A 25,910-nucleotide genomic window follows, 5' to 3' on the forward strand; every position below is an offset into this window, starting at 1 on the left:
TTAGGGGTGCTCAAGCTCCAGCCCAAGGGCCAAACGTGGCCCATGGAACCATTGCATCTGGCCTGCAGGGATCCCCATGGGTCGAGAAATTTTGCAGCAGGGAAGCGGTGGCTATTAATATGGCCACCCTCCACCCTGCCAAATCCCCAAATCCCATTCCCTGCATGGCGAGTGAGAACCAAGCTATGACCCCCACCTCCCCTTGTGGGGCTGGGCCAAACCAAATTCCCTCTGTGGAGCTGGACTGGGGCCTGGCCATGCCCCCTTCCCTCTCCATGGGGCGAGGTCAAGCTCCTTTCCCTGCAGGGCTGTGTTTAGGCCAGCCTGCACCCAACTCCCTCCATGCGGCCAGGCAATGTCCACCTGGATGACAGATTGCGAGCACCAGCTGTATCCAGCCCAGGGACAGACCAGGCACTGCCAATCTGGGCCACCAGGCAAAAATGTTGGGCACCACTGTTCTAGATCTATTCAGTTCAATGCTCCCCCTATAGCATCCACTTCTGCCACTGTTGGAGGCAGGATACTAGTTTAGATGGACCACTGGTCCGACCCAGGATGGGACTTCTTATGTCCTTAGGTAGTTGCGCATTTGTCATTGTTTTCCCAAAGCCTAACCATTCTCTGAGCTTGAGAAAGTCCATCTCCTTCAGATGCCCTTTGCAGAATCTCTCCCAAAGTCATCCCACCTCCCATATCACTTTCTGACAACTGACTCTCCCTTTCCCCAGAAGGGTTTTCTAACTCCTGAGTACTTTTCTAATCTCAAGGCTCTCTGTTTCGTCAAAGTAAGGCTTGTAACTTGCATGAGACAGAATGCAAGGTCCTCAAAGCTAGCAGCTTGCCCCATCATCTTTCCAAGGTATGCCAGAATCATCTTGTCCAGAAGCCACTGGGCTGATTTTCCACACTCTTCCCCAAAAATAAAAATACCATCTGTCAATTTTAGGTTATAAATATTGAGGTTACAAATCAATCTAGGTTCGTAACTGAAAAGAATGCTGAAGCTTGTAAAGTGAGAACAAATTACTTGGATCTAATGCTTTAAAAAAAAGCAGCTCCAGAGATGGAAAAAACTTAAGCTCTTGAATTCTGCAAACATTACTCTTAATGTGATTGTATTCATAGCAAAAAGGAAAAATCCTGAAGACAAAACAAGACAAAACAAAAAAACAAAAACAAACAAAAAAACAAAAAACAAAAAAAAGAAAAACCATGTTATTAAACAAAACACCTCTTTGAGAAAGTGTGGTGGCCACTGTTTCCAGAGTTCAAATCCTGCAAAGCTCTGCTTGACCTGGTACTGGCAACCAGGGATGACCTAATCAGCGACTTAACAATTGAAGGGAAGCTGGGCGATAGCGACCATGAGCTGATCCTTCATCATCTGCCGAAAAGCTGTCAAGTAGGTCAGCAGTACAGAGGTCCTCGACTTCAGGAGGGCTCACTTTGACAAGCTCAGGAGACTTGTTGGTGAGGCCCTAAGGGACCATGACCCCAAAGGGAGGGGAGTCCAGGAAGAGTGGTTGCTCCTCAAGGAAGCGATCCTAGGTGCACAAGCTAAGGCTATTCCATCTTGGAGGAAAGGTAGGAGGGCACAGCAGCCCCCCTTGGCTTTCCAGGGAACTGGCAGTCCTCCTGCATCTAAAAAGACAGACCTACAAAGGATGGAGGATGGGACCCACCTCCAAGGAGGTATACTCTGCACTGATCCGCACCTGAAGGGAGCAAATCAGGAAAGCCAAGGCTGCGATGGAACTCCAACTGGCCACAAGTAGCAAGGACAATAAAAAGTCCTTTTTTTTAGATATGTGGGGAGCTGGAGGAAAAGCAAGGGCAACACTGGACCCCTGCTAAACCAAAAGGGAGAACTGATGACCGACGCCCAGGAAAAACCCAACTTGCTAAATGGGTACTTCGCGTCAGTCTTTCACAAGTCCCATGGGACATCCCTGCCCATTACAGGACAGGGACGCCTAAGCAAGGGTTGTTCCTTGCCCTCTATCAATGCTGACCTTGTGAAGGAACAGCTTGAGAGGCTCAACACCTTCAAGTCAGCCGGCCCTGACAATTTACACCCCAGAGTACTTAAGGAGCTGGCTAGCATCATAGCTCAGCCCCTGGCATGGATCTTCGAGAGTTCCTGGCGCCCTGGTGAAGTGCCCGATAATTAGAAGAAGGTCAATGTGGTGCCTATCTTCTAGAAAGAGAGGAAAGTGGATCTGGCAAACTACAGGCCCATCAGCCTGACCTCTATCCTGGGGAAGGTCTTAGAAAAAATCATCAAGGAGGCCATTCTTAACAGACTGGCTGATGGCAACACCCTGAGGGACAGTCAGCATGGGTTTGTTGCGGGTAGGTCATGCTTGACCAATCTCATTTCCTTTTACGACCAGGTGATCTATCACCTGGACAAGGGGGAAGAGAGTGAAGTCATATACCTTGACTTTAAAAAAGCCTTCGATCTGGTATCCCGTGATCACCTTTTAGTAAAACTGGCCAACTGTGGCCTCAGGTCCACCATGATCTGCTGGCTGGGGAAATGGCTCCAGGGTCAGACACAGAGGGTGGTGCTTGATGGAAGTTAATCGTCATGGTGCCCTGTGACCAGTGGGGTCCCTCAAGGCTCTGTCCTTAGACCTATTTTGTTCAACCTCTTCATTAACAATGTGGACACTGGAGTCAGAAGCGGCCTGGCCAAGTTTGCCGATGATACCAAACTTTCGGGTAAAGCACCCACACCTGAGGACCGGGGGTAATCCAGGCTGACCTTGACAGGCTCAGGAAATGGGCAGACAAGAACCTAATGGTGTTTAACAGCGAAAAATGCAAGGTTCTCCACCTTGGGAGGAAAAACCCACAGCATGTCTATAGGCTCGGCAGTGCTACGCTGACTAGCACTACAGACAAGAGGGACTTGGGGGTCAGGACTGACCACAAAATGAACATGAGCCTTCAATGTGATGCTGCAGCCAGTAAAGTGAGCAAAATGCTGCTTGCATCCATAGATGCTTCTCAAGCAAATCCCAGGACATCATTCTCCCGTTGTACTTGGCCTTTGTGAGGACAGAGCTGGAGTACTGTGTCCAGTTTTGGGCTTCACAATTCAAAAAGGATGTGGAGAAGCTTGAGAGAGTGAAGAGGAGAGCCAAGTGCATGATCAGAGGTCAGAAAACAGACCTTATGATGAGAGGCTGAGAGCCATGGGGCTCTTTAGCCTGGAAAAGCGCAGGCTCAGGAGCGACCTGATGGCCACCTATAAGTTTATCAGGGGTGTTCACCAGGACCTGGGGGAACGTTTGTTCACCATAGTGCCCCAAGGGATTACAAAGTCAAACGGTTACAAACTCCTGCAAAACCATTTCAGGCTGGACATGAGGAAGAACTTCTTTACTGTCCGAGCCCCCAAGGAATGGTTTGGAATGGTCTGCTGCCGGAGGCGGTTCAAGCACCTACTTTGAATGCCTTCAAGAGAAACCTGGATGTTTTTCTTGCTGGGATCCTGTGACCCCTGCTGACTTCCTGCCCCTGGGGCAGGGGGCTGGACTCGATCTTCCAAGGTCTCTTCCAGCCCTAATGTCTGTGAAATCTATGAAATCACTAGCAATAAAATTATAATAAAGATCCTGAAATTTCAAAGAGCAGACTCTTTAAACATACTGTCCAATCCAATCTGAGGTTTAGTAATGGCACACATAACAAATGCAGCTGTTTATGCTATAGAAGATACAAAGTGGTGGGCTCATTTCCTAAGTTTATTTAAATGACTGGACATGGTTCAAACTTGAATGGACACTTGGGACCACTTCATTTATCTGCCAACAATACTTACAGGAACATGAAAAAGATCTGTTTGTAAGTTTCTGACCTGAATGTAACAACTGAATTTAATGCAGGATTAGTCTATTTTGAAACACTTTGATCCTGGGAAATTGGATTTCCTCAGACAATCTAGCACCAGTAGCTACACATAGGAAGAACACTGAGATTATGACTCTCTTTTTTGTGAATTAGGACACTATGAAGCCAAAGGTTCATTTAGAATATTCTTTAATATTTCCAGAATATGGCCAGGACTTACCATTGCATCAGCTTTGTGCTTCAACCTTTTGGCCTCCTCTATGTGATATTCCATTGGATGTGGTCTGAATTGGGGATGGAGGAGAGGAGAAAGAAGGACAAAATTAAAGGAAGGGGCAATTAGTAATGTTACTCTCCTTCAAAGAGGATGCTGTTATTGGTGTGTGGGCTTCTGTTATGATTCTATATGTATTAAAATGATGATAATCTTTACATAAATGGTAATTTCCCAATACACAGAAGTAATTAAACCTCTGCTCTAAGGACCTTACAATCAAAATCTAATACAAATAAAATGGCAGGAAGTGAGAGCCAAGATGTACGTGGGGGGCAACACCATGGAAAGTCTAGAAAGGGGAAGCTGGAAACCATGCGTCTCACATAAAAGTCAAGCACCTCAGAGGATAGAAAGGTGACAAGACCTGGCTGGAGCAAGGAAGACGTTAAAAAAAATTCCCTTACTTTTCAATCTTTACTTGAGGTCTCCTTGGCTTGGAGGTACCATTTGGCAAAGAAGGCACTGAGAAAGGATTTGTGGTGTCCCTTGCAGATCCCTGGAAAATTACCACCATGAAAAAGAGGAAACTGGTCAGGTAGCTGTGATCAGACATTTCAAAAGCTTTGACTTCCCAAATTAAATAATGTTTAATTAATCCCAGAACATATTTTCTTCACTCTCCCTATTTTTTTTAACCAGTGATGAGGAAACTTGGTTTAATACAGGACTGCTGAACACCATTTGGTATTTTCTGCAGGGTGGAAAAACAAAGTAGCAGGTTTTCCTCAATACTGAAACTAGGATTGCGTTTAGCAAGACAATGACCTAGTGAGCTAAGGCAGCACCAAGGCTACTAACAATACTTTTCCTGGCCTCTAGCAAAGCCAGGTACTAATAAGACCTATTCCAAGTGATTTAATCACACCTTCTCACTGGAGAAACATAGGGGGTGGTGGAGGGGGAAGAAGGGGGCAGCAGCTGAAATAGCAAAAGGTAAGTTACCAATGGGAATTCCAGAAAAAAAAACAGAGCTAAAATGCAAATGTAAAACTGGCTATGGAAATTCCCCAAATTTTCTGAAAATAAAATGAACCAGGACCACACACAAACAAACAGCAAGATAATTGGACTTTATAATCCAAGACTCATGAACTCTCCTGTGAAACATTAATTTTAAAAGTAATGACGATTACTACAAGTCCAGAACCTAAACGACAGCAAGACTCACTTTTAAAAGTGACCAAAAGTCTTTTTTTTTCCAGTGTACTGATTTTGGATACATAAACTGCACCCACATTACTGAAAATGAAATTGGGCAGCCTTAAAAACAGGGCCATGACTTAAAATGTGATCCTCTTACCTATCTTTTAAATCTATTCATTCTCCTTTGTATTTGATCCCTGGCTGGGTAAAAGTAGGCAGGAAAATTCATGGGTGGCATCAGGTTAAAAAACCTTAAACTTTACACAATGTCTTGGGCCTGACCCAATGCCTCCCAAAATCAGTGAAATGACTCCCCAACTTTGCATCAGGCCAGGTGAGCATCTGAGGCTGTTGAAGAGTGGAGTCTCAATCAGCATATATCCCTCCTAAAAAGGCATTTTTGTGAATTTTTCATAGTAAGGCATACTAATTAAAGACCTGTGGCAAATTAATGCTTTTTGTGAATTAGCAAGTGAAAAACATAAAAGCAAAGATGTTGCAGCATAAAGCAAACAAGTAGTATACTTCCTGAAATAATGAAGTTTCAGTAAGCAGAACTCACTCCAGGCTCCGCTTTTATACCTTTCTGGAAAGGACTAAGATTTGCGTTAGCAAGATTCTGCTACATAAGGTCATAGAAACCAGGTAATAAAAAAATGTGTTTCTAAAAGCCCATTCAGAGGGCTTCAGAATCATTGCAGTCCTTTAACATTCGAAAAGCTGAAGAGACCTGCAATGCCCCCACTGTTAGCAGGAAATCTTCTCCCATTAACAGATTTCACCTACTTTGTTGCTCTTGGAGTATTCATAATGCTTCTCCTCCACTTTCCTGTGTTTAGAGGAAGAAGGATCCTTGTAGTTGCTCTTGCTCTTGGCAGTGCTGTTGATTGTGGCAGGCAGTTGGCAACAGGCACTACTCTCATTGTTGTGCCTCTTTTGTGCCATCTTGGCTGGCTTCTGTGCAGGAGACACTGGTGGTAGTGGCGGCAGCAACAGGAAATCTCTCTTCTGAACTTCATAGGAACATTTCGATACTCTAGAGATGGGAAATGAACTTATCACTTGGGATATACTTGGTGTGTATTATAGGGTTTTTGAGAAAATTAAATTACATGGTGCAATGATTATGTTTATTCAGCTGGAGATGCTGGGCATGTGAGATGACTAACAGAATGGATCCACAAAAAGCAATAGGAAACTTTAGGGACTTTCTGGTGATACAAAGAACACACCTTCCACTGTCAACAAGATGCAGAAGATGACTTTTGAAACAGGGACAGAGAAAATTTCAGATTGGTAATTAGAGGAAAAATTTTACAAGTGAACAATTTGGAATGTAAAAGTAACACACTCCTCAAAACACAGCCATCTTCCTCCCCTTCCTTCACTCTCCAGGGATATCTATAATTAAGAGACTTGAGTCTTTATGAAAGGATGCCCTGACCAGTGCACACTCCTACTGCATGTTGCTTATTTGAAGTGATTTACTTCTCTAATTTAGCAGTATGCATATTTATCACTTGAAATCATCTCCTATTACATGAGTTGAGAGAATTAAACTGAATATTCTAAAGACTAGCCAATTAAGTTACCTCACACAAAACTGCTGAGATGGAGATTTTCATTTGAGTTTTGTTTCTCAGTAAAGTTGCCTTTTAAGTAGTTTACAAAATGCTGTGATCATCATGGCCCAGATAATCAGTAAACTCAGGCAGTTGCATGCTACTCCTACAATGCAAAGCAGTTACACATCTCACTTGGGTAAATGCTTAAGTTGGATTTGCAGCTTCTTTAAGTTGCCAAAATGGCACAAAGTGTCTAAACCAGAGATTTTCAAACAGGGTGCCAAGGCACCCTGGGGTACCTTTAGAGCTTTTCAGAGGTGTCACTCAATGTTAGCACTGTTAGGTGTCATACTTGATTCACAAGAACAACCCAACAATTTCAAATAAGAATCCATAGTGTTAAAAAAATTATAAACTAATGACCTTTGAGTTCTTTGCCATAGAGAAGTTGCTATATTCTTTTTCCATAGTCAGAAAATGAATGAAAACCAGCTAAGAGCTGGCATTTTTCTGGGGTGGCCTAAGCCCAACTAGAGGTGCCTTAAGCCTAAAAGGTTGAGAACCATTGATAGAGACTACACCCAGCTGAATCTGGCCTGGAATCCAAGCCAAACTTACATCTGCCCCAAATTAACTCCACCCTTTCAGGAGATAAAGATGTAGCCATGTCCCATGTCCTAAAGAGACACAGGTCTTTGTTAGGACAAAGAGGGAGACTAATTCCAAAATCAAAAAACTTTTCCCTAGTAAAGCTGTACACCAGAACCCAACAATTTAAATGCTGGGACCATCAGAACAAGCCTCACATCTGATACCAATTGCCCCCGTTTTTTTCGGCAGATGGGCAGTTTCCTTAGAGTGCTAGGACTGAAGCCATAAGACATTTATAGATAAAAGTCAACACCTTGAATTCAACTCAAAAGTAAATAGGAATAGAGTGCAAGCTGCTAGAGATTTGGTGCAACAGGCTCCCTGTCAATTAACCCTGCCAAGTAAGTGGGTAGTTGCATTAAGCATTAGCAATAGAATAAAAGAGCCCTACCACCATGCCATAATCTGAGTTGCTAAAGGCAGATCCAACAGGCACTTCAGTTATCATGCTGGGCACTACGGGAAAAATAAATTTTTGGTCATCAGTGCCACCAGGATTCCAGTAGTCACAGAACATTGGATAAAAGATGCACATCCTGCCTTCTTAATGAAAGGAAGGACAGACTACTCCTATACTAAAAAGCACGTCTATTCAGTGGATTAAGCATTGGCTAGAATGTGCTCCTTTAAGTACCACTAGTGACCAGGCACAGGCAGGGACGTCCCTGGGGGAGGGGCAAATCAGGGCAACTGCCCCAGTCCCCACAGAGCTGGACGGAGCAGCCGCAGCAACTCTGTGCTGCTGCTGGCTTCACATCTGGCCACTTGGCGCACCCCCACCCCCCCAGTTTCCTCGCATCTGGGGGCAAGGCCCTGCACAGGCTGATTTACCCTGGCCCCTGCACCCTGCTCCAGTCATCTCTGGGCACAGGCAAGAAAAAAAGACACTGCACCATCTGGGTCTCATTACAGCAAGAGAGTTGCTGCTCGGTCTCTCCACTGGTGACCTCATGGCTCATGTCTCCTTACTGGCTCACACATGCCAAGTGGGACACGTAGCTACTTAAAATAGATGATCAGTTACCACCACTAGCTGTGACCTAAGACAGGAAGGAGTCAGACCATGCTAAGCAGACACTGCCTTCCCACCTTGCTCTGAAGGCAAGTTGCCAGTTGATGACATCAAAGGTAGCAGCTGAATCAGATCTATCAGCATGCACACCTAATTCTTGTCCATCACTAAGAGATCATCAACAAACAAGACAAGCACAGTTGGCACTAATCAGAAGCTGCTAAAAAAATAGAAACATCAAGGAAATCAGGAGACTTGATGAGTGAGGCTTCTTCACTACACTAAACCTTCTCAAGCAGAAGGCTATGAAATCAGCTCAGCACAGCTTCCAGAGAATGAAAACAAATGCCGAGTCTGAGAGGTAGGGGACAGCACGAGAAGAGACCAAAAAAAAAAAAAAAAATCAGATAAAAGTTGGGAGAAAAAAGATATTTTTATATTTCACCCTGAAAGATCCCAAAGTGCTTGAATTATTACACAAAATAAACATATAGTTCATCTACCAAGACATTCAGCCACCTTGGGTAATAGACAGCAGCAGTTTCTTAGCAGATTGACTTTTATTAGTCAACTACACTACAACTACACTACACCACAGTTCAGAAAAGACTAAATGCCACCCTTTTTTGGAAGGAATAAGGTAAGCAGACAGGATGCAACTTCCCACACAACAGCTGCAACTGGGAAACCAGATTTGCAAAGATTCCTCAGGAATGTTAATAACTTTGAGTTGTTCAGGATCATATATTATTATTTGTACCCCATCAGAAAGATGGCAATTCCATTGAAATTACACAGGGACGTTGATTATGCACAGCTTGAGAGGGAAGAGCATCATGCCCTGAAAGGCCAGAAGAATTTCCTGCAGTAGTTCTGGGTCCCTTGAGCCATGCACTATTTAAACTTATAATGGTGGCTCTGGCTGCTGGGTGAGGGAGGGAAGTTATCCATTTCAACATGTAAACATAAAAGACCTGGTTCTGATCTCAGGCTGATGTAAATCAGTAATAATTATGCTGTCAAGGACACACTGAAGTCAGCAGTGTGTCATCAGTGAGAGAGGAAAAGTCAACCCTAGAACTTCTCTTCATGAAGGATTAGTACCATAAGGAGAGGAAAACAGGTATGCTGTCAATAGTAACTGGATCTTCAACAAAAAATGTAAATAAATGAAAGTTTCTTTAGCTGTCTTGTGGACTCCAGGCCAAAAAACATAAATTTACACCAAACGAAGTTTCGCATAACACACTGTATTACATAAACCCACAGCTGAAGGGAGGAGAGAGGAAAGAATTCCTCATCCAAATCTTTTTAAAGAAAGAACTCAGTTTCATATATTGTGTTGGCATCTTCCTTCTCTATACTCACTTCATTTTACTGGAGTCTTTGTCACGTGATGCTTGCAATGATTTGGTTTCTTTCTCCAACTTGATTTTTTTCCTACCAGTTTCTTTCTCTACGTTTCCCTGTTAACAGAAAATTCATCACTTAGGCTCTAAAAACACATGTAAAAAGCAAGCTTGTGTAGCTAAATATGATTCATTAGTCTTAAAAAAAAAAAAAAAGAAGCTGGGAATAAAAACACATAGCCCTAGAGCACATTATTAATCTAAATTTCTCCTTTGCTGAAAAGGATCCCAAATGGGATTGTCTCATTTTGCAAGATAGATTTATTTTGGTAGATGAAATAGCAATACTGAACATCTCTCATCAATCCCACTCCAGAAGAAAGCAAGTATTTTTTAACATACCCCATTGAACACTAGTATTTCAGATCTACTGGTGGTGTCTTACTTCTAATGAATATGAATCAGACAAAAGCACAGAAAGGCTGAAGCACCTTAAAATTCCTTCTGGCAAAGTCATCAATGGCAAGTGATTGTGTTTTGCGATATGTTTTGTTTGCCAAAAGGAAAAAAAAATAGCATACCTGAGAATTAAACAACACATGGATTACCCAAGGTCATTTTAACAGGAATCAGGTACAGGGGGAATTTTTTTTTTAATAGTTGGAATAATTGCTCATATGCTTCCCCCAGGAAACTACCAGCATCTCAGACAGATACACAAATATGACCAGGTAAATAAAGCATTAAAATGCATATTGTAACACCTATGGAACAAAGTATTTGTATATATTTATCAAAATCTCAGCCTAACAGGGTGAAACATTAATATTTTTAAAAAAGAAATATTGTAACATTTAAATGTATTCAAGCAACCTGACCCATAGAGATATCGGTGCCAGCACTGTGCATCCAAGAAGGCCCCTCTAAATGTTTGCCTACAGTGCAGTCTCCACAGCTCATGTTGACATGACTGAAAAAGTTCTAAACTAGTTCATCCAGGTGCTGGTATCTATGGTAGCCCAAAGCAACAGAGAGTTCAGTGCGAGTTGCAAAACTTGCCTGAGAAATGGGGTAAATTCCCAGAAAGACAGAGGCCACACTGAGATCTCTGCTGCTATGGCTACACTGCTCACAGGGTGTGTTTGACTGCAATGCAGATATAGCCTAAGAAGGTGAAATGTCACCTTGCAAAGGGCCTGATCCTGCGAGTTGCCAAGTGCACTTAAATTTATATCGTCCACAAAAGATGTCAATTTGAGATGTGTAGCATCTCAATGCCATGGAGACAAAGCAAAAAGTGCATCTCCACATAATTTTAAAATCGAATGTAATATGAAAACTTCAGCCTCCTGTGCCATAGGCACAGATGTCATTCCCCAACATGCTTGAGAATTTTTCAGCCTGTCCCAGTAGAATTGAGCAAACACCTGAAAAAGGCCAGTCTTCCCCTCTTCTACAGATTACAAGTCCTCCTCACCCTGAGGGCCTTTCTCCATTGGATAGTGCCTGTGCTGAAATCCAAATGTGGGTGCGCAACTATGACTAGCTTTCAACTAGCTGGTTGGGTACTGGTAGAATCATAGAAAGTTTGGGTTGGAAGGGACCTCAGGAGGTCATCTAGTCCACCCCCCTGGTCAAAGTAGGCCCAGCCCCAGCTAGTTCATCCCAGCCAAAGCTTTGTCCAGCCAGGTTTTGAAAACCCTCAAGGATGAAGCATCCACCATCTCTCTGGGTAACCTGTTCCCATGTTTTACTGCCCTCTTAGTGAGAAAATTCTTCCTAATACTTAACCTAAACTTCCCTTGCTGCAGCTTGAAACCATTGCTCCTTGTTCTGTCATCTGCCACTCAGAATAGCCTAGCTCCATCCTCTTTTGAACCACCCTTCAGGTAGCTGAAGGCTGCTATTATGTCTCCTCTTCTCTAGACTAAATAAGTCCAGTTTCCTCAGCCTCTCCTCATAAGTCATGTCCCCCAGCCCCCTCACCATTTTTGTCACCCTTCACTGGACTCTCTCCAATTTCTCCACATCCCTTCTGTAGTGGGGAGCTCAAAACTGAACACAGTACTCCAGATGTAGCCTCGCCACTGCTGAATAGAGGGGAATAATCACTTCCCTTGACCTGCTAGCAACACGCCTACCAATGCAGCCCAGGATGCTGTTAGCCTTCTTGGTAACTACAGCAGTGTGGCTCACAGAGCATGGAGCTCAGGATGGGTAAGCTGCCTGGGCACTTAGCCCGAGTCCTGGGAAGGTTTCACAGTCACACAGGACACCTTGCTGCTGTAGTCAGGTAGTGCTGTTTGAGCTAGTTTAGTGCTACACAGGGCACATCTCCACAGGCTACGTTTGCCCCTTTGGACTGCAGGACATAGCATCTAGTAATGCATCTCTTTGTTGGGGGGCAAGAGATGAAGGAACAGATTTAACACCCTATCACTCCCTCCCTCCTCTCTCTACAAGACAATGCCTGCTAACCTCTCTCCAGCTTTACTGCCATTTCTCATAGCCTTCCCTATTATTGTGGGCCCTCCCTCTCAAAAGAGAGTAGTCAGTCCTTCTCCAATAGAAGGAATGTGTTAACTGGCTCAGAAACAGTAGAGTTTAAAAAAGCCCTGCAACCTCATAATTCACCCTTAACTGGTGGGACAATAACAAATCCAGAGTTGTCTGAAGAGTGAGAAGCAGCCCTGGACCAAAAATAGGGACAGGACCTGAAATAGCTGCAACAAATATACTCCGCACATGTACTTCCTGTGGATATTAGAGTCAATTAACTGCACGTACCTTGCAGTCATCTGGCACTCACACATGATGCCTTACAAGAACTGGCACTCAGAGAAAGTAAGGGAACTACTGCTACGACTACTCCTACTTCAGCTGAAGGGTCTGTCCATTAGCTCATTAACTGTTCATTACTCAGGCTTCTTTAGCATAAGAGCCAGTGTTAAGCTCTATATATTTGCACGTTTCTACGGTCAGATGTAGTATTGGAAGTTAATTTTCTGTTTTTAAGTCCAAACAACAGCTAGACAAGTTCCCTGATTGTATTCAGGAACCCTTCCATCTATTACCAAAACACTCACAAGCCCTTCTTAGTGGAACACAAGTCGGGCCTATGGCCAGTCTATGCACTACTTTTTTTATAATCTTTTAAATTACAGGTGAGATTTTTTTTTAACCCCGTTACTGGTACAGCCCTGAAAGTGGATGACAATACAATACAGCTTCTTCCAGTTTGTGCAATGTAAGCACCTTCACGCTGGTACAACTGAATCTGCTCTGATGGGAATGGATGACCTAAACCAGGGGTAGGCAACGTGTTTTGGCTGGAGTGCCGAAAAAACCACGTCTACCTTGGAAAGTGCTGGAGTGCCGACACGCCGGAGCCCAGAGCAGCTGTTTGCAGCTGGCCCACAGAGTCTGGTCTACTTGCAGCTGGGCTTCCAGCCTCCCAGTTGCCTACTGGGAACAGCCTGGGCTCTGTGATTGGCAGCAGCTGATTAGGCTGGCAGTGGTGTGCCGAGCAAAATGGCCTTGCATGCCATGCTTGGCATGCGTGCCGGGGGTTGCTTACCCGACCTAAACTGTACTGGTATCAATTAAAGAGGTACAACTTGTGTAAGGCACCCCTCTCTGCTGAACTACTGAAGTTTTCACTTTAAACATCCACACAAATAGGAAAGAGGGGTGTTCTGCAGTAAATACGAAGAGCCTTACAAGGATGAATAGCACAGCACAAGGAAGCATTTCAAACACTATAGTACTTGCAGCAAAAGAGCACTTCAGCCTTCTCTACTTCCAGTACTGCTTTGTGGCTAAGTTCACTGAAAGTGGAAGCAATTTAAAAGAGGGATCAGCAGACTTGCCTGCAGGGGACATTCATAGACCTGGTTTAATGTTCTTCCAGTTTCTTTCAACATATACTGAAAAACGCCCTTTTTCAAGAGCAAAATTTGCACACATCTTTCAACTTTTGCATGACTTTTCTAAAAAAAAAAAAAGCAAAATATTAACATTTTATTGGAAAAATGATCAAATTCCTATTTGCTGAATAACTATCTGGATCCTTCTCAATTTTTACCAGGTCCGGAGGAAAATGTGAAAAAATCTCAATTCAAACTTTGTGAAATTGAAATCAATTCCAACTGTTAGTAAGTTTCTCAAGCAGTTCTGCATTCTCAGTCCACTCAATAACCTTTCCAATGTAGTGAGAAATCCCCCTATCCCAACTGTCCCCCACCTCTCACCTTCCTCTTAAGAGGCTTGTTAGGAGTTTCTGTGCTTTTCTTTTCCAAATCCCTCTTCCTTGCACTTGAGAGCGCTTTTCCCTCAAGCTTTTTCTGGTGGTTCCCCTTCCCAGGTGGTTGAGGGACCCTTGTAAGGAGAGCAAGCTCAATTTTGACAACAAGAGCATGAGGGGTTATGAAGTCTCTCAGAGGTGATAACTTCTTATCCCTGATAGGCAAAAGAAATTTGTTTCTATGAAAGTCCTCTCTCACCACAACAGTAGACTTATCACCACTAGTCCTGGTGTGAGTTGTGCTCTGGCTTTGAGCTAAGGGGCTGAGAGGGAAATGCTCTGGGGCATTGCCAGTCAAAGTATCTTTCACAGGCTTTGGGTCCAAAAATGGTTTAGAGGCTGCTTGACGTTTCTTGTGCTTTTTCTTTTCAGAGGACTCTTGGACCGTAGTCTTGGAGTCCTTTTTATCACTGGATTTTGGCCTCCCTTTCGTTTTTACTTTTGGCTTGTCCCTGGAAGACTGGTCTTTAACCTCATATGGACCAGGCTCACTTTCCACTTTCAGGCCTCCCTTGGGTTCCTCCTGCAGTGGTATCTTGCTGGGCTTCTTGGTACCAACTGTCTGCCTCTGAGAAGGCTCCTCAGCATGTGTGGGAGACTTCTGGCAATTCCGTTTGGTAGGAAGGTGGCCCTCCAGTGGAGCCCTGGCTGCTTTGCTGGAGTTTTTGGGATGAAGCTCCTTTGATCCAGAACGCTCATGAGCGGAGCTGTTGCTGCTGCTGCTGCTGCGGCTGCTCCCCTTCCCCTGACCTTTGCTTTCGAGGTGACTGTGTGAATGGACCACCTCGCTGAGGTTCTCGGTTGCTGCTGTCGGTGGGTTCACCTTGGTTAGCCAGTTGTCCAGCTGCCATTTATTTGATGTTGGTGGCTCAGGCTGTGGGGGGAAGGGGGTGGGGAGGAAAGAAAGAAAGGCTTCAGGGATCTTATTCATTTTTGCAGGCCAGATCTCCCAGATGCACTCAAAATCTATGAAGTGTTGCCCTTTCTATGAAAGGCACTGATCATGAAAGAGATTACATTCATATGTTCATACAAAACATACAATGGAGAAAAAAATCCTCTCTTTTGCACAGGGCCAATCTGACAATTCACAAAGAAATTCTAGTCCTCAATTATCTTAACTTTTCACATGAAAGTTTAGCCCAGTCTTACTCTGTAACAGAAGCACCTTTATCACCTGATGGCAGGGTGCTACTAACATAACAGAATCAAAGACAGAAACTTTACGAAGTAGCTTGGATCCATCCCTAAAGTTCTCTTGAACCTACACAAAAAGATACTTCTATCACTATCGCTCTTTTGGATGTCTAAGTATATATTTTGTATTTATAGGTTGGAATGGTGTCTCAAGTGAAATATGTGGGCCCCAAAAGTTATAAAAAACACAAACTTTGGCCATTAAATTTGTACATCAGAAAATATAAAATAAGAATATTTTTGCCTCTCGCCCACTAAAGTTTTCCAGTTGCCAGTGGCCCTCAGATGCATTCTAGCAGCTGGGCATTAGAACATAAATAGGCTTTCAAACTCTTTTTTTTTAAGCCATACCCCTTGTGCCAGGGAAGAGCACCCTACAACACTTTAGCTATCTCCTAGATTAGGTAAATCCTCACGAGCCAGATCTACTAGGCTAAAGTCTGCTTTGTTCTAGAAAACCTCTGTAAAGCAGGATATTTTCCACACGGAGAGACATGTTCTTAACTCAAGTTAAAAGTACAGTGAAGACAAAGCAGTCTGTCATCTGAACACAGGCAGAATTAAGTGTCAGGTTCTGCTATAGCCTATCTGTAGTCTAAATACAAGCCAGCAAAGTGCCTTTGTCTTCACCAAGATTTTAAGTCAAGTTTGCTAATTTGAGGTAAATTCTCCCTGCCCTCCCCACAGTGATGACATGTCCACAGACTAACAGTCTTAGGGCTGGGTTCAAAATATTTGTATGCCCTAGACTGGCATCCTACCCACTGTCAGCTCTCTCACATGCATGCAATTCACCTCTTTAATACAGATTCTCATTCATTTTTCCAACCATTTTAGAAAGCTAATAAGAGGTCTTCAAGCACTCACTTTTGCCTGTGCTGAAATTTTTTATATTTCTTCACCAAGTAAAATGTTCTAACCTATTCTCTGTTTATCCTGAAAGATGCTGGTGGTACGAAGCCAGTTAGGAACCAAAGGAGTTATTCCCATTGGCTGGTTAAAGCTATTTTTTTCTCTTTCCCATCAACTTTTAAATGTGAAAACAAGCTGGGTAAGTTTGCATAAAGGAATAAAAGTATAACATTTTACCTCCTTCAGAAGGCATCCAAAACTTTACTCAAATGAAACCTGCAATTGATCAATAAATTTGAGAAGTAGGGGTTATGTCTCATGGGGGTAGTGTCAAAAGACGTATTGCTTTTGTGCTTCCCACGCTTTCTGGCACTAGCAAGCCTTAGTAAACCTTGTGATCAAATAACCTACCTATGCATGTGCTTCTAACAGTTATAATACAAGACAGAAAATTAAACGATGGGGCAAGGAGAGAAAAACTGAAAAACAATTAAATATATACACTGCTACTGAATCCCTCTGAATCAAACAGAGAAAATGTAAAATTGTATCTTTCCAGCTATTAATGTAGGAACACTTTGCAGTTGTTTCTTTCTCTGTTTTCCCTCCACACCAGAGTAGGAGAGAGACAGACAGAGACCCTGCTCCTATGACATGTTGCCCACAGCATAGCATCATGTCCAGTGCTTAACTAGGATGCGGAAAACACATTTTCATTTCTGAAGTGATTTTTTTTTTAATGCATCTGGTCTCAATTATGAAACTATAAAGCACTATCTGGAGTTTTGTTAGTTTGGTTTCCCAACTAAGTCAATAAGGCCTCCAAAGCACCAGCATGACAGTAACTGAGCCCAACTCAACGAGCAGCAAGTCCAGTCACATTCCAGTGGAACCTTCCTACAGGTCTAGTCACTTCAGATGCAGTCGAAAGAGAATTTTCTCTCATCATTTGCATGCCATCCCCCATTTTATTTAAAAAGGAATTGAGCTACTCTAAAAGGGAGAGAGAGACAGACAGACAGAGAGAGAGACAGACAGACAGACAGAGAGACAGAGAGACCTCATTTAAATGGCAGAAACTGTCAGGGCTGCTCACAATTTAAGTTTCCGCAGTAGTTACATACTCAGAGATGGGCCCGAGGCCCCACAGAAAGTACTGATCCACCCCTTCCCAAAGTTCAAGTGCAAGCTCTGCCCCCTCTTTGTTTCTATCCATTACTTTCAAGTAGGGAGGGAGGGGGGAAAGAAATATTGCATGAAATTCCTTATGGGAAAGAAAGAGAGAGGCAAAGACTTTAAACACACTTTCTAAATCCCAGTTAGACAGTTACTAAGTCCTATTTCATTAATGAGCTTTGAAAGTTGAACAGAAAAAAAGTGCTTATGGAAGTAGTGTGGAACGTAATGGATGCCTGCACTATAAGGTGACGACAGTCTGTCCCAGGCCCTGGAAGCATGTTGGTATCCAGTCAGCAAGAAGCCTGAAGCAAAAAGCTTTGTTAAGGTCCCCCTGTGTCACGTGCAGTCACCTCACAGGCACTCACAACACAGACACAGTACCTCAGGCACCAAAGTTCTTGGTGGCTCATTTGCTTCACTGTCACTCGAACTGCTCTCACTGTCCGAGTCTGAAGAGCTGTCTGAGTCACTCGTGCTCCCTGATTCTGCACTGCTGGAATGTGCTGATGCCACGCTCTCAGGCTGTGATTGCGGGGCACTGAAAAGCAATTGGGAGATAAAATTAGAAATCAGCCATGGGTGAGGGTGTTATTTTTTCTGCAGTGACATGACAGCATTCAGAATTAAAACAACCAAGTTATGTTTTGGCATTGGTGGGGAAGGGTAGAAAGCAGAAGGAATTCATTACCATACTTAAAAGAAAAGCAGAGGATCCAAAGCCTCTTGAGATATACTCATCCCCAGCCAGATTTTGACCTGCTCCATTAACAGGTTGTAAAGATGCATTTATGGGGCTGTCTACCAAAAGCAAAAAGCTGTCAGAGGCTTTTAAAGTCTATTTCTCTGAAAAACCAATCCTCATTGGGATAGATGCCAATTACACAGCAAAAAGCAAGCAGCAGAAAATCAGTTTTCTTGAAAGGGCCCTGTCACTGCCATAGCTCCCTCCAGTTTCCTTTACTTCAGCAGCATAACTGAACTGAACTGTCAGTCAAAATAATAGCTGTGCTATGCTGGTGCATCATCCAGAACACCCATGCTGCAGTGCTCTTTCCTGAAATGTGCTTGATACAGAACTGTACAAAGCTGAGTAGAAACTGGGACTTAAAAGCACAAACACATTTTGGAAAGGGGCTAAAAGATTATGGTTCTGACTTAAGAAAGCCCTTTCCCATGTCATCATCAATTTGCCTGCAACTTAGGCAAACACTTTTCTTGTTGATCTAGACTCGTACTGTGAGAAAACTACATGTTAAGGGAACTCCCAGAGCAAAACTTATCATCAGTGCCAAAAACTAGCAAGGCCCCTGTGCAAGTCTCACTTTGTAGACTATTACCCTTTTCTTGGAGGATATAATTATGAGCCAAAAATGCGGTCTATATTTATGCACTTCCCACTTCGGAAAGTTCTGGTCTTGGATTTTTTTTTTTTTTGGGGGGGGGGAGCACATGCCCATTTATTTCACCTTGAATAATGCTGCTGATAAGCAATACCCTGATGAGTGAAAATCAGATATGTGCATTACGCATCAAGTCAGCTCAAGGAAGAAACCATATGGATACAGGACTGGGAAAAAGGCTAGATTTGGCCCATCATCTATTTATCCAACTTCAAGTCATGCTCATATTTTAGACAGCCAGATATAGAAGTTTGTATTTATGATAGAAATAAGTAGACTGGTGCTCAAAAGGTGCTGCAAGCTCTCTTTGAAACATAATAGCTTTTACTTTTTCCCATTCACTTCTGTGTACAAACATCAGTCACATTTTTCTTTCTGTTACTCTAGTTACTTTTGGAACACAGTACCTTGGAGGAGCAGATGAGGGAGGTGGCTTTTCAGTGACCTGAGTATTTACAAAAACAAAGAAGGAAAGGGGAAGAGGTTAAATTAAGGAGCTTAAAATAACAGACTGCATGATTTAAAGAGACTTCAGCATGCATAGAACATAAAATGCCTAGAACTGACATGATCATCATCGCTGTCTTCAGTATCGCTGAGCTGAAGGTCATTTTGTAGCATTCTGCAAGATAAAAAAACAAAAGGATCAGTGTAGAGAGCTGCACTTTAAAAGAGGACAGACCACAAGAACTGACTCTGCCCTTTGAAAGTTCGCTGCTCAGTTCTGACACCAGTCTTAGAAAAAAGCAGCAGCTTTTCAAGACTTAGCATATTCTACCACTCAGTTTCCTTATTACTTGAATAAACCACAAATATAAATGACATGGCTGAGTTTTCTCACCGTTTTTCCTCAGATGTCAAAGCGCTTTATCAAGCAGGACAGTATCAGCTGCTTCATTTTACAGATGGAAAAAAAATGAGGCATAGAAAGGACAAGTGACTTGCACAGGGTCACCAACCAAGACACCAGCAGATAATATTTGGGACATCCACATTTCATCCCGAAGTGCCAACCCAGTGCTCTAAATCAGCTAGTCCACATTGTTTTCCATTACAATACAGAATCAGTCTACATGCACCAGAAGCAATGCAAACGAACATATGTATTCACTTAATTTTTTCTTGGACAGTAATTGCTCCCATCACTGGACAGGATCTCTTTCTGCTGCTGTAGTCTCCAAATCAAAAACACCCAGGTAAATGCAAAGGTCAAGCTGAACTTCTACTCCTCTCTCTCACCTACACAACAATTTTGTGTTCTTGCAAACTGCACCGCAAAACGTCACAGTCGGTACAATAGAGAGATACAAGATAAAATATCAGTGGACAAATTCCACGCTAACACTGCCAGGACAGGAGAATGGCTGCTTGCATGTGTCCAATAGCAGAACTTGGTCATAGATTTATTCATAAATATGTAAATGTATACTCATAAATACATAGATGTCTACTATCACAAAGTATAATGCTCTTTGTTGTCTCACAGCTGCAAGAAGATGCTTAAAAAAATGTAATTTTAAAAGAGGGAAAAACGTGCCTTGAGGGCCCCAGAATTTTGTTTTGCTCTTAATGATGTACAAGGGCAGCTGAAAGTGCTGTAAAATATGCACACAAAAAACCCCTGCTAATTCAAAAGACAAGAGATGAGACAAAGCCAAGGAAATAAAGATTTGTAGTTGATTTAAAACTGTGTTTGTTTACAACCTTTATTCAAACCAACTGCTAATGAATATTTGGGGGGAAAAGGTCTCCTTGTTAAAGGATCCATGTGACCAACACTGGCTGATGAGAGAACTCATAGTACATTTATTGAGAGACTCCCCACAAAGTTCTCTAGCAAAGCCAAGGAAACATGGATTTGAAATTCTGGCAACTGCTTAGCATATTTTTTAAAAATCCTTAAGACAGGACTGTCAAACTCATCCAGCCTCTGCTTCAGTCAGGGTTGGACTGTGAGGTTCCTTGCAGGTAGCATCTGGACCCACTTACAACAGTGGGATTAGTGGCATGAGGGATCCAGACAGCTACTGTCTGCTCTGCTGCCAACATGCAGCCCCCAACAGGGCTCTGCACCCTGAACTCAGTGGTGGGCTCTACCCCTGCTTAACCCATAAATCCTGGATTTTCCCCCTGCAGCCTCTGCCCTGTGCTTCCCTCCCCTTCCTCCCCCCCTGCCACTTACCCTGAGTTGCAGCTTCAGCTCCTGCCCCACCCCAGGTCAGAGCACACACTGGCTCCAGCCCCTGCCTGCCCATCCAGCCCAGAAACAGCAGCAGCATCTCCAGCTCCAACCCTGGGGCCAGGTAGCAGGGGGGAAGTGTTGGGGGTTAGGCTGCTCAACTCCTCGTCCACAATGGGGGCATGAATTTAAGATGACCCTCCAAATCTATACATGGAAAATTATAGCAAAATTATAAAGTCTGCACGTGTAGAATCCAATTATTGCACGGTCAACTTAAATACAATGTCACCTTAGATTTGGACAAATTTAGTATTTGACATTTATACTCAAAAGCACTCAGGAAACACAGATTGATGCACATTTCCCCCAAAATTACTAAACCACTGAAACTACAGCTATCCTTGGGGGAAACTTGGCAGATGCTTAACAAACAGCAGCTCTACACAACAGGAAATGGACAGGAAATGAAGAATCCCAAATCTAAATGAAACTGAAGGGACAATTAGCTTGTCAGTTGGATAAGATCTATTTTAACAGTCAGACATTAACTGGCATTTATGACTGAATAGTAAACCTGGATTCCTCTCAGTGTACATTAGGTATGTCAAGAAACAGATTAAAGTACCACAATTCAAAATTTAATGAGAAAAGCTACTCCTTCCTCTTTGGTGTGTAAGCATGTTATTCCCATTAATACTACTGAGAATTGCACAAACATGATAAATGAAGAGACACTCAAGCAATTGTTTAGAGTAGAGGTCAGCAACTTTTCAGAGTCTTGGGCCAGAGCAACCTGGTTTGGGCCCAGCGCCAGATTGTGGGCAAATTCTCCCACCACCAACATACTGCTGGCTCTACAGGCTGTATACAGTTGCTCTCCACAGGCTACATCTGGCCCATAAGCCATATGCTGATGAGTCCTCATGTAGAGCGTTTTTATTTTTATTGCATGCTTCAAATTTTACAGTTTCCTCTAATAACTCCTAACAAAAATGAAACAAAAATAAATATCTCCTTTCTACTCTTTCAGCATATAACACAGCTTCCTCGTATTGTATCATGAAAAAGCACAGCTTTCAAGCTTCAGGAAACACTGTAAATGAAAAACCTTACAAAATCATTTCTGTTCTTACAGAAGCCAAGTCACCCACTCCCCATGATATCCCAGGCCTGAGTAAAGCAAGGAAGAGAGCATTAAATCTAACTGAAGTCCCCATGCTACACTACATGCCCATATCACAAATAAAACACACAAGTCGCAAGTTCCACAGGACTTGTTAGGTACCTGAGCATAGCGGCTGCCAGTGAATCAACTTCTCTTTAAGTCTCCGCTAATGAAAACAAATCCAGCTGAAATTTGACTTCAGCTTTGATGACACTAATGCTATCCTCTGAAGGAGATCTGTCAATGGACTATATCAGTAAAGCTACAAACACAGGAGGCTGTCATTCCAATACATCCAGAGAATTAATAATAGTAATCTCTGTGTTAAGTTTCCCCTCTATTGCTGAACTTGATAAAAATATTTTAAAGAAAAAATAAAAAAGAATAGAAAAATTCAAATAATGAAATCCTACAGAAGGACTTCAGATATCTATAATTAACCAGAAAGATTTATAAAAAGCGAATAAAGATTTTACACAATGGTAAAACATGCCAGTGCTACTTTGGGTCAGATTTCAGGAAGTGTTTTAAACAAAAACACACACAAAATTATCGTCTTTTGGACATGTGAAGTGGGACACTTTTTAAATAAACAATTGTTGTAGCTTCCTCAGGGGTGTTATGGGATGGTCAAAGAGAGCTACAGATACTCCCAAGATCCCTTTTTAAGATGTGGTTTGCAATTGAAAGAGTACACGTATTTTAATATATTGAGAGCAATATCTAAACAGTAATATTTATTAGCAAATTGCATTTGGCCATAAAACAAAAGGGAGCTTTCTGTGCCCCTTGGGTATTGGTTTCTTTGAGGAAAAAACCTGACTGGGTATGTCAGGCAACTGGCACTGCTAATCTGACATAGTCTTAAAGTTTCAACATGGCAGCTGAACACTGGGAATTAAAAGAACACCACTGCTTTCCATCACAGCATGAAAGCAGGAGCAGCAGACAGTAGGAAGAGGTTCAATTACAGAAAACACTATACAAGTTAGTTTTCTGTGGTGACGGTTTCCTGACATTTAATATGTGATGTTCCAGCTACACATTTGGCACCTCACCAAGTGACAAGAAAAATAAAATGGGTCAGTATATGATCCTGAACTAAAGCTTTCGGAAAGGTAAATCACATTTCTATAGATCTGTCAAAAGTACCAGTCAAAGCTTTAGAAAAAAAAAGTTCAACTGAACCAGGAACATAAATCCCACAGATCATAAATCTGTTCATCCTGACCACCAGATTTTACTACTCCATTGCACTGCTTTTACATTGGCATGATTCCGTTAACTTTGTTCTGGAATTTATGGCTACAAATAGACACCACTTATCCCAGACCAAAGTGCGATTGTTTAGACATCTATATCCCTTGTCCCAGAATAACTCTTAAAAAGTCAGTACTTTTATCTAGTGGGAAAGGTACTAACAGTTTATCTGGGGATACTGAAAAGTGTGTGAACAGTTATTACCTCTCAGAGAAGATGCAATTATGCGCCTGTATAATTTTGCACACAAAACACATGCCCACACATAACTGCATAATATTGCATACTTTAACACAGGTGGGCTCTATGCCTCCACCTCTATGGGGCTCCCAGCACTCCAGCTGGGAGCCCCATGTAGAGGCACCGAGCACAGTGGCACTTGACTGGACAGCTGGTGAGTGGGGAGGGGAGCTCCTGCCTGCCAGAGAGGAGGTGGATGTGGAGTTTGTGGGTTGGGGATCCCCCTCCCCCCATGGTGCACAGCTCCTGCTGCCAGCAGAAGCAGCAGCAGGCCCTCAGGGAACTCATGACTGCAGCAGGCAGTGGCATGCAGCTCAAGCTGAGTCCCAAGGGCTGCACATGCTGGCAGAGAGCCATCTGGGCCCGACCCACTAGTATGTGCCTTCCAACCAGACCAGACTGGCTCCATGCCAGCGTGTGGAGCTTGCAGCATAGCAGGCAGGAGCCACATGATTTGGCCTGGCCAGGCCAACTCCAGTGGGAAGCCGCATGTGGAGGCGCAGAGCCTACCCAGTCTCTCGGCATGCGATTCTCTGAGGCTCCCAGTCTGTGCGCCATCAGGCTGGGTTGGCTCTGTGCCTCCTGTGTGGCTTCCTACTAGAGTGCTAGAAGCCCCACGTGAAGGTACAGGTCTGGCCTGGCTCAATGGTGCGCTTCCAGTGCTGCAAGCCCCATATGCTGGCATGGAGCCAGCATGGTCTGGTCCAAAGGCATGTGGTAGCGGGCCAGGTAGGGCTGGTTTTATGCCACCATGTGCAGGCCCCAGGGTCTCAGTGCATAAATTTTGAATTTTTGTGCACATAATTCCCCGGAGTGTAAGTTATCCTGGGACTGTGTTAGTGAATCAATAGCAGAAAAATGACAGTGCATTCAGACACTCACCAATCCCCGATTACAAAGGCAGCGTGTGTACACATGAATTTTGGGGTATTTTTGTTTCAGCACCAAACACTGACACAACTTGTTCAGGGACAAATGCAACATCTGCTCCTAGCCAGTGTCATGATTCTCTTCTCCAGAACACCAGTTACATTTGCATGATGTACTGCCAAGTGGAATATATATTGACATAATCCAGGAAAAATTTGCATCTGACCTGAAAATCAGGAGACGGAATCTAGAGATTAATATACTAATTTTATTTAATTTTTTTATAGCTGTAAGCACCTGAAAGCAAGAGGATAGAACAGAATGGCCTTGTCAGCCTTAGCTATATTATTATTGCTGCAATGCTGGAATAAGATCAGGGATTCCCACAGAGGACTTTCTGTAAATCTGGACAGGTTAACTACTTTTTACACTGCTGGTGTTACGGTTACATTTTTCCTAAGATTGTTTTGTAACGACTAAGTCTTTTGTTCAAACATGTCTTTGCAGCTGTTAAAGCAAGAGTTCAAAGAAAAAATCTGGTTAAAGTTGTATATGTTCCTCTCCTTGCAGAATTCTCATCCAAGTCAAAGCTCATTGAAAATTACACCATTCTAGTTCATTACTTTTGCACACACATTGAAACAGTACAAAATTTTTCCTCCTCTGCCCACAAGATGCAACTATTCTCCCTGCATAACCTGTGTTCTAAAATCAGGTCAGGTCCTATGAACTTTATTCCTAGAGTCATCCTTATTCAGGCAAGTGGTCACACTGAAGCCAACAGTATTTGGATAAGCAAGCCCTCCATCTCATCTGTGTTAAGCATCTAACCCCGCTGCTGCTGTGAACATTTTCTTTCCATTAATTTTCAGAGCATCACCTATTGCACATACCCAACCTCATGGCACTTTTCCCCACTTTTTTGAAATAACAGAAAAAGGGGATAAAATGAGAACTCTAATATTGCCAACTGTCCTTTAGGACTAGGGAGAGTCTCATCTTTCTGCAGTTTCTAGGGAATCAGACACTAGGGCTAGGGACAGAAATTACACATAAACCTGTATAAGTGATTGGAAACTGGTTCAAATTTGTAACACAACAGAAGTTCAGTGCACATAAACTGCTTTCAAAATGGCTGAAACCAGTTTAAAATAAACCTGGATGGATGTACCATCAGACAACTGATTTAGCATTAAGGTGTAGGTTAAATAGTTTTATTAAACTTCTGTCCCAGATCCCCTCCAGATTCAAGTTAACTCACAGTCCTCCAGCATCCCAGGATGCTTTGCATCTCCCCTGCAAATGCCCCTTTGCAGGGTGGATGGGCTAGCCTTGGCCCAAACTGCTTGCTCCAGCTCAGCAGGGAGGCATGCTCTAGTGCCCCCCCAGCTCCCGGCCTGGGCC

The 25,910-nt window shown here is 43.1% G+C and overlaps 1 protein-coding gene across 7 annotated transcripts in view; it reads right to left on the bottom strand.

Annotated features, from left to right (window-relative positions):
* AFF1 (AF4/FMR2 family member 1) overlaps positions 1-25,910 on the bottom strand; it is a 253,389-nt gene that overhangs the window by 13,073 nt on the left and 214,406 nt on the right. For 6 of the 7 annotated variants that reach the window (XM_019525994.1, XM_019525995.1, XM_019525998.1 and 3 more), the window contains 8 exons: positions 19,357-19,411; positions 19,197-19,234; positions 17,771-17,927; positions 14,109-15,035; positions 9,878-9,975; positions 6,068-6,317; positions 4,543-4,634; positions 4,082-4,145 (listed from right to left, as the gene is read on the bottom strand). In XM_019525994.1, coding sequence (XP_019381539.1) covers positions 4,082-4,145; positions 4,543-4,634; positions 6,068-6,317; positions 9,878-9,975; positions 14,109-15,035; positions 17,771-17,927; positions 19,197-19,234; positions 19,357-19,411 — 1,681 coding nt within the window. Of the gene's footprint in view, positions 1-4,081; positions 4,146-4,542; positions 4,635-6,067; positions 6,318-9,877; positions 9,976-13,727; positions 13,848-14,108; positions 15,036-17,770; positions 17,928-19,196; positions 19,235-19,356; positions 19,412-25,910 lie in introns of all 7 variants that reach the window. The other variant, XM_019526001.1, reaches the window with a different exon arrangement.

This window comes from Gavialis gangeticus, unplaced genomic scaffold (assembly GCF_001723915.1).
Source record: "Gavialis gangeticus isolate Ggan-Ray unplaced genomic scaffold, GavGan_comp1, whole genome shotgun sequence".
Lineage (NCBI taxonomy): Eukaryota > Metazoa > Chordata > Crocodylia > Gavialidae > Gavialis > Gavialis gangeticus.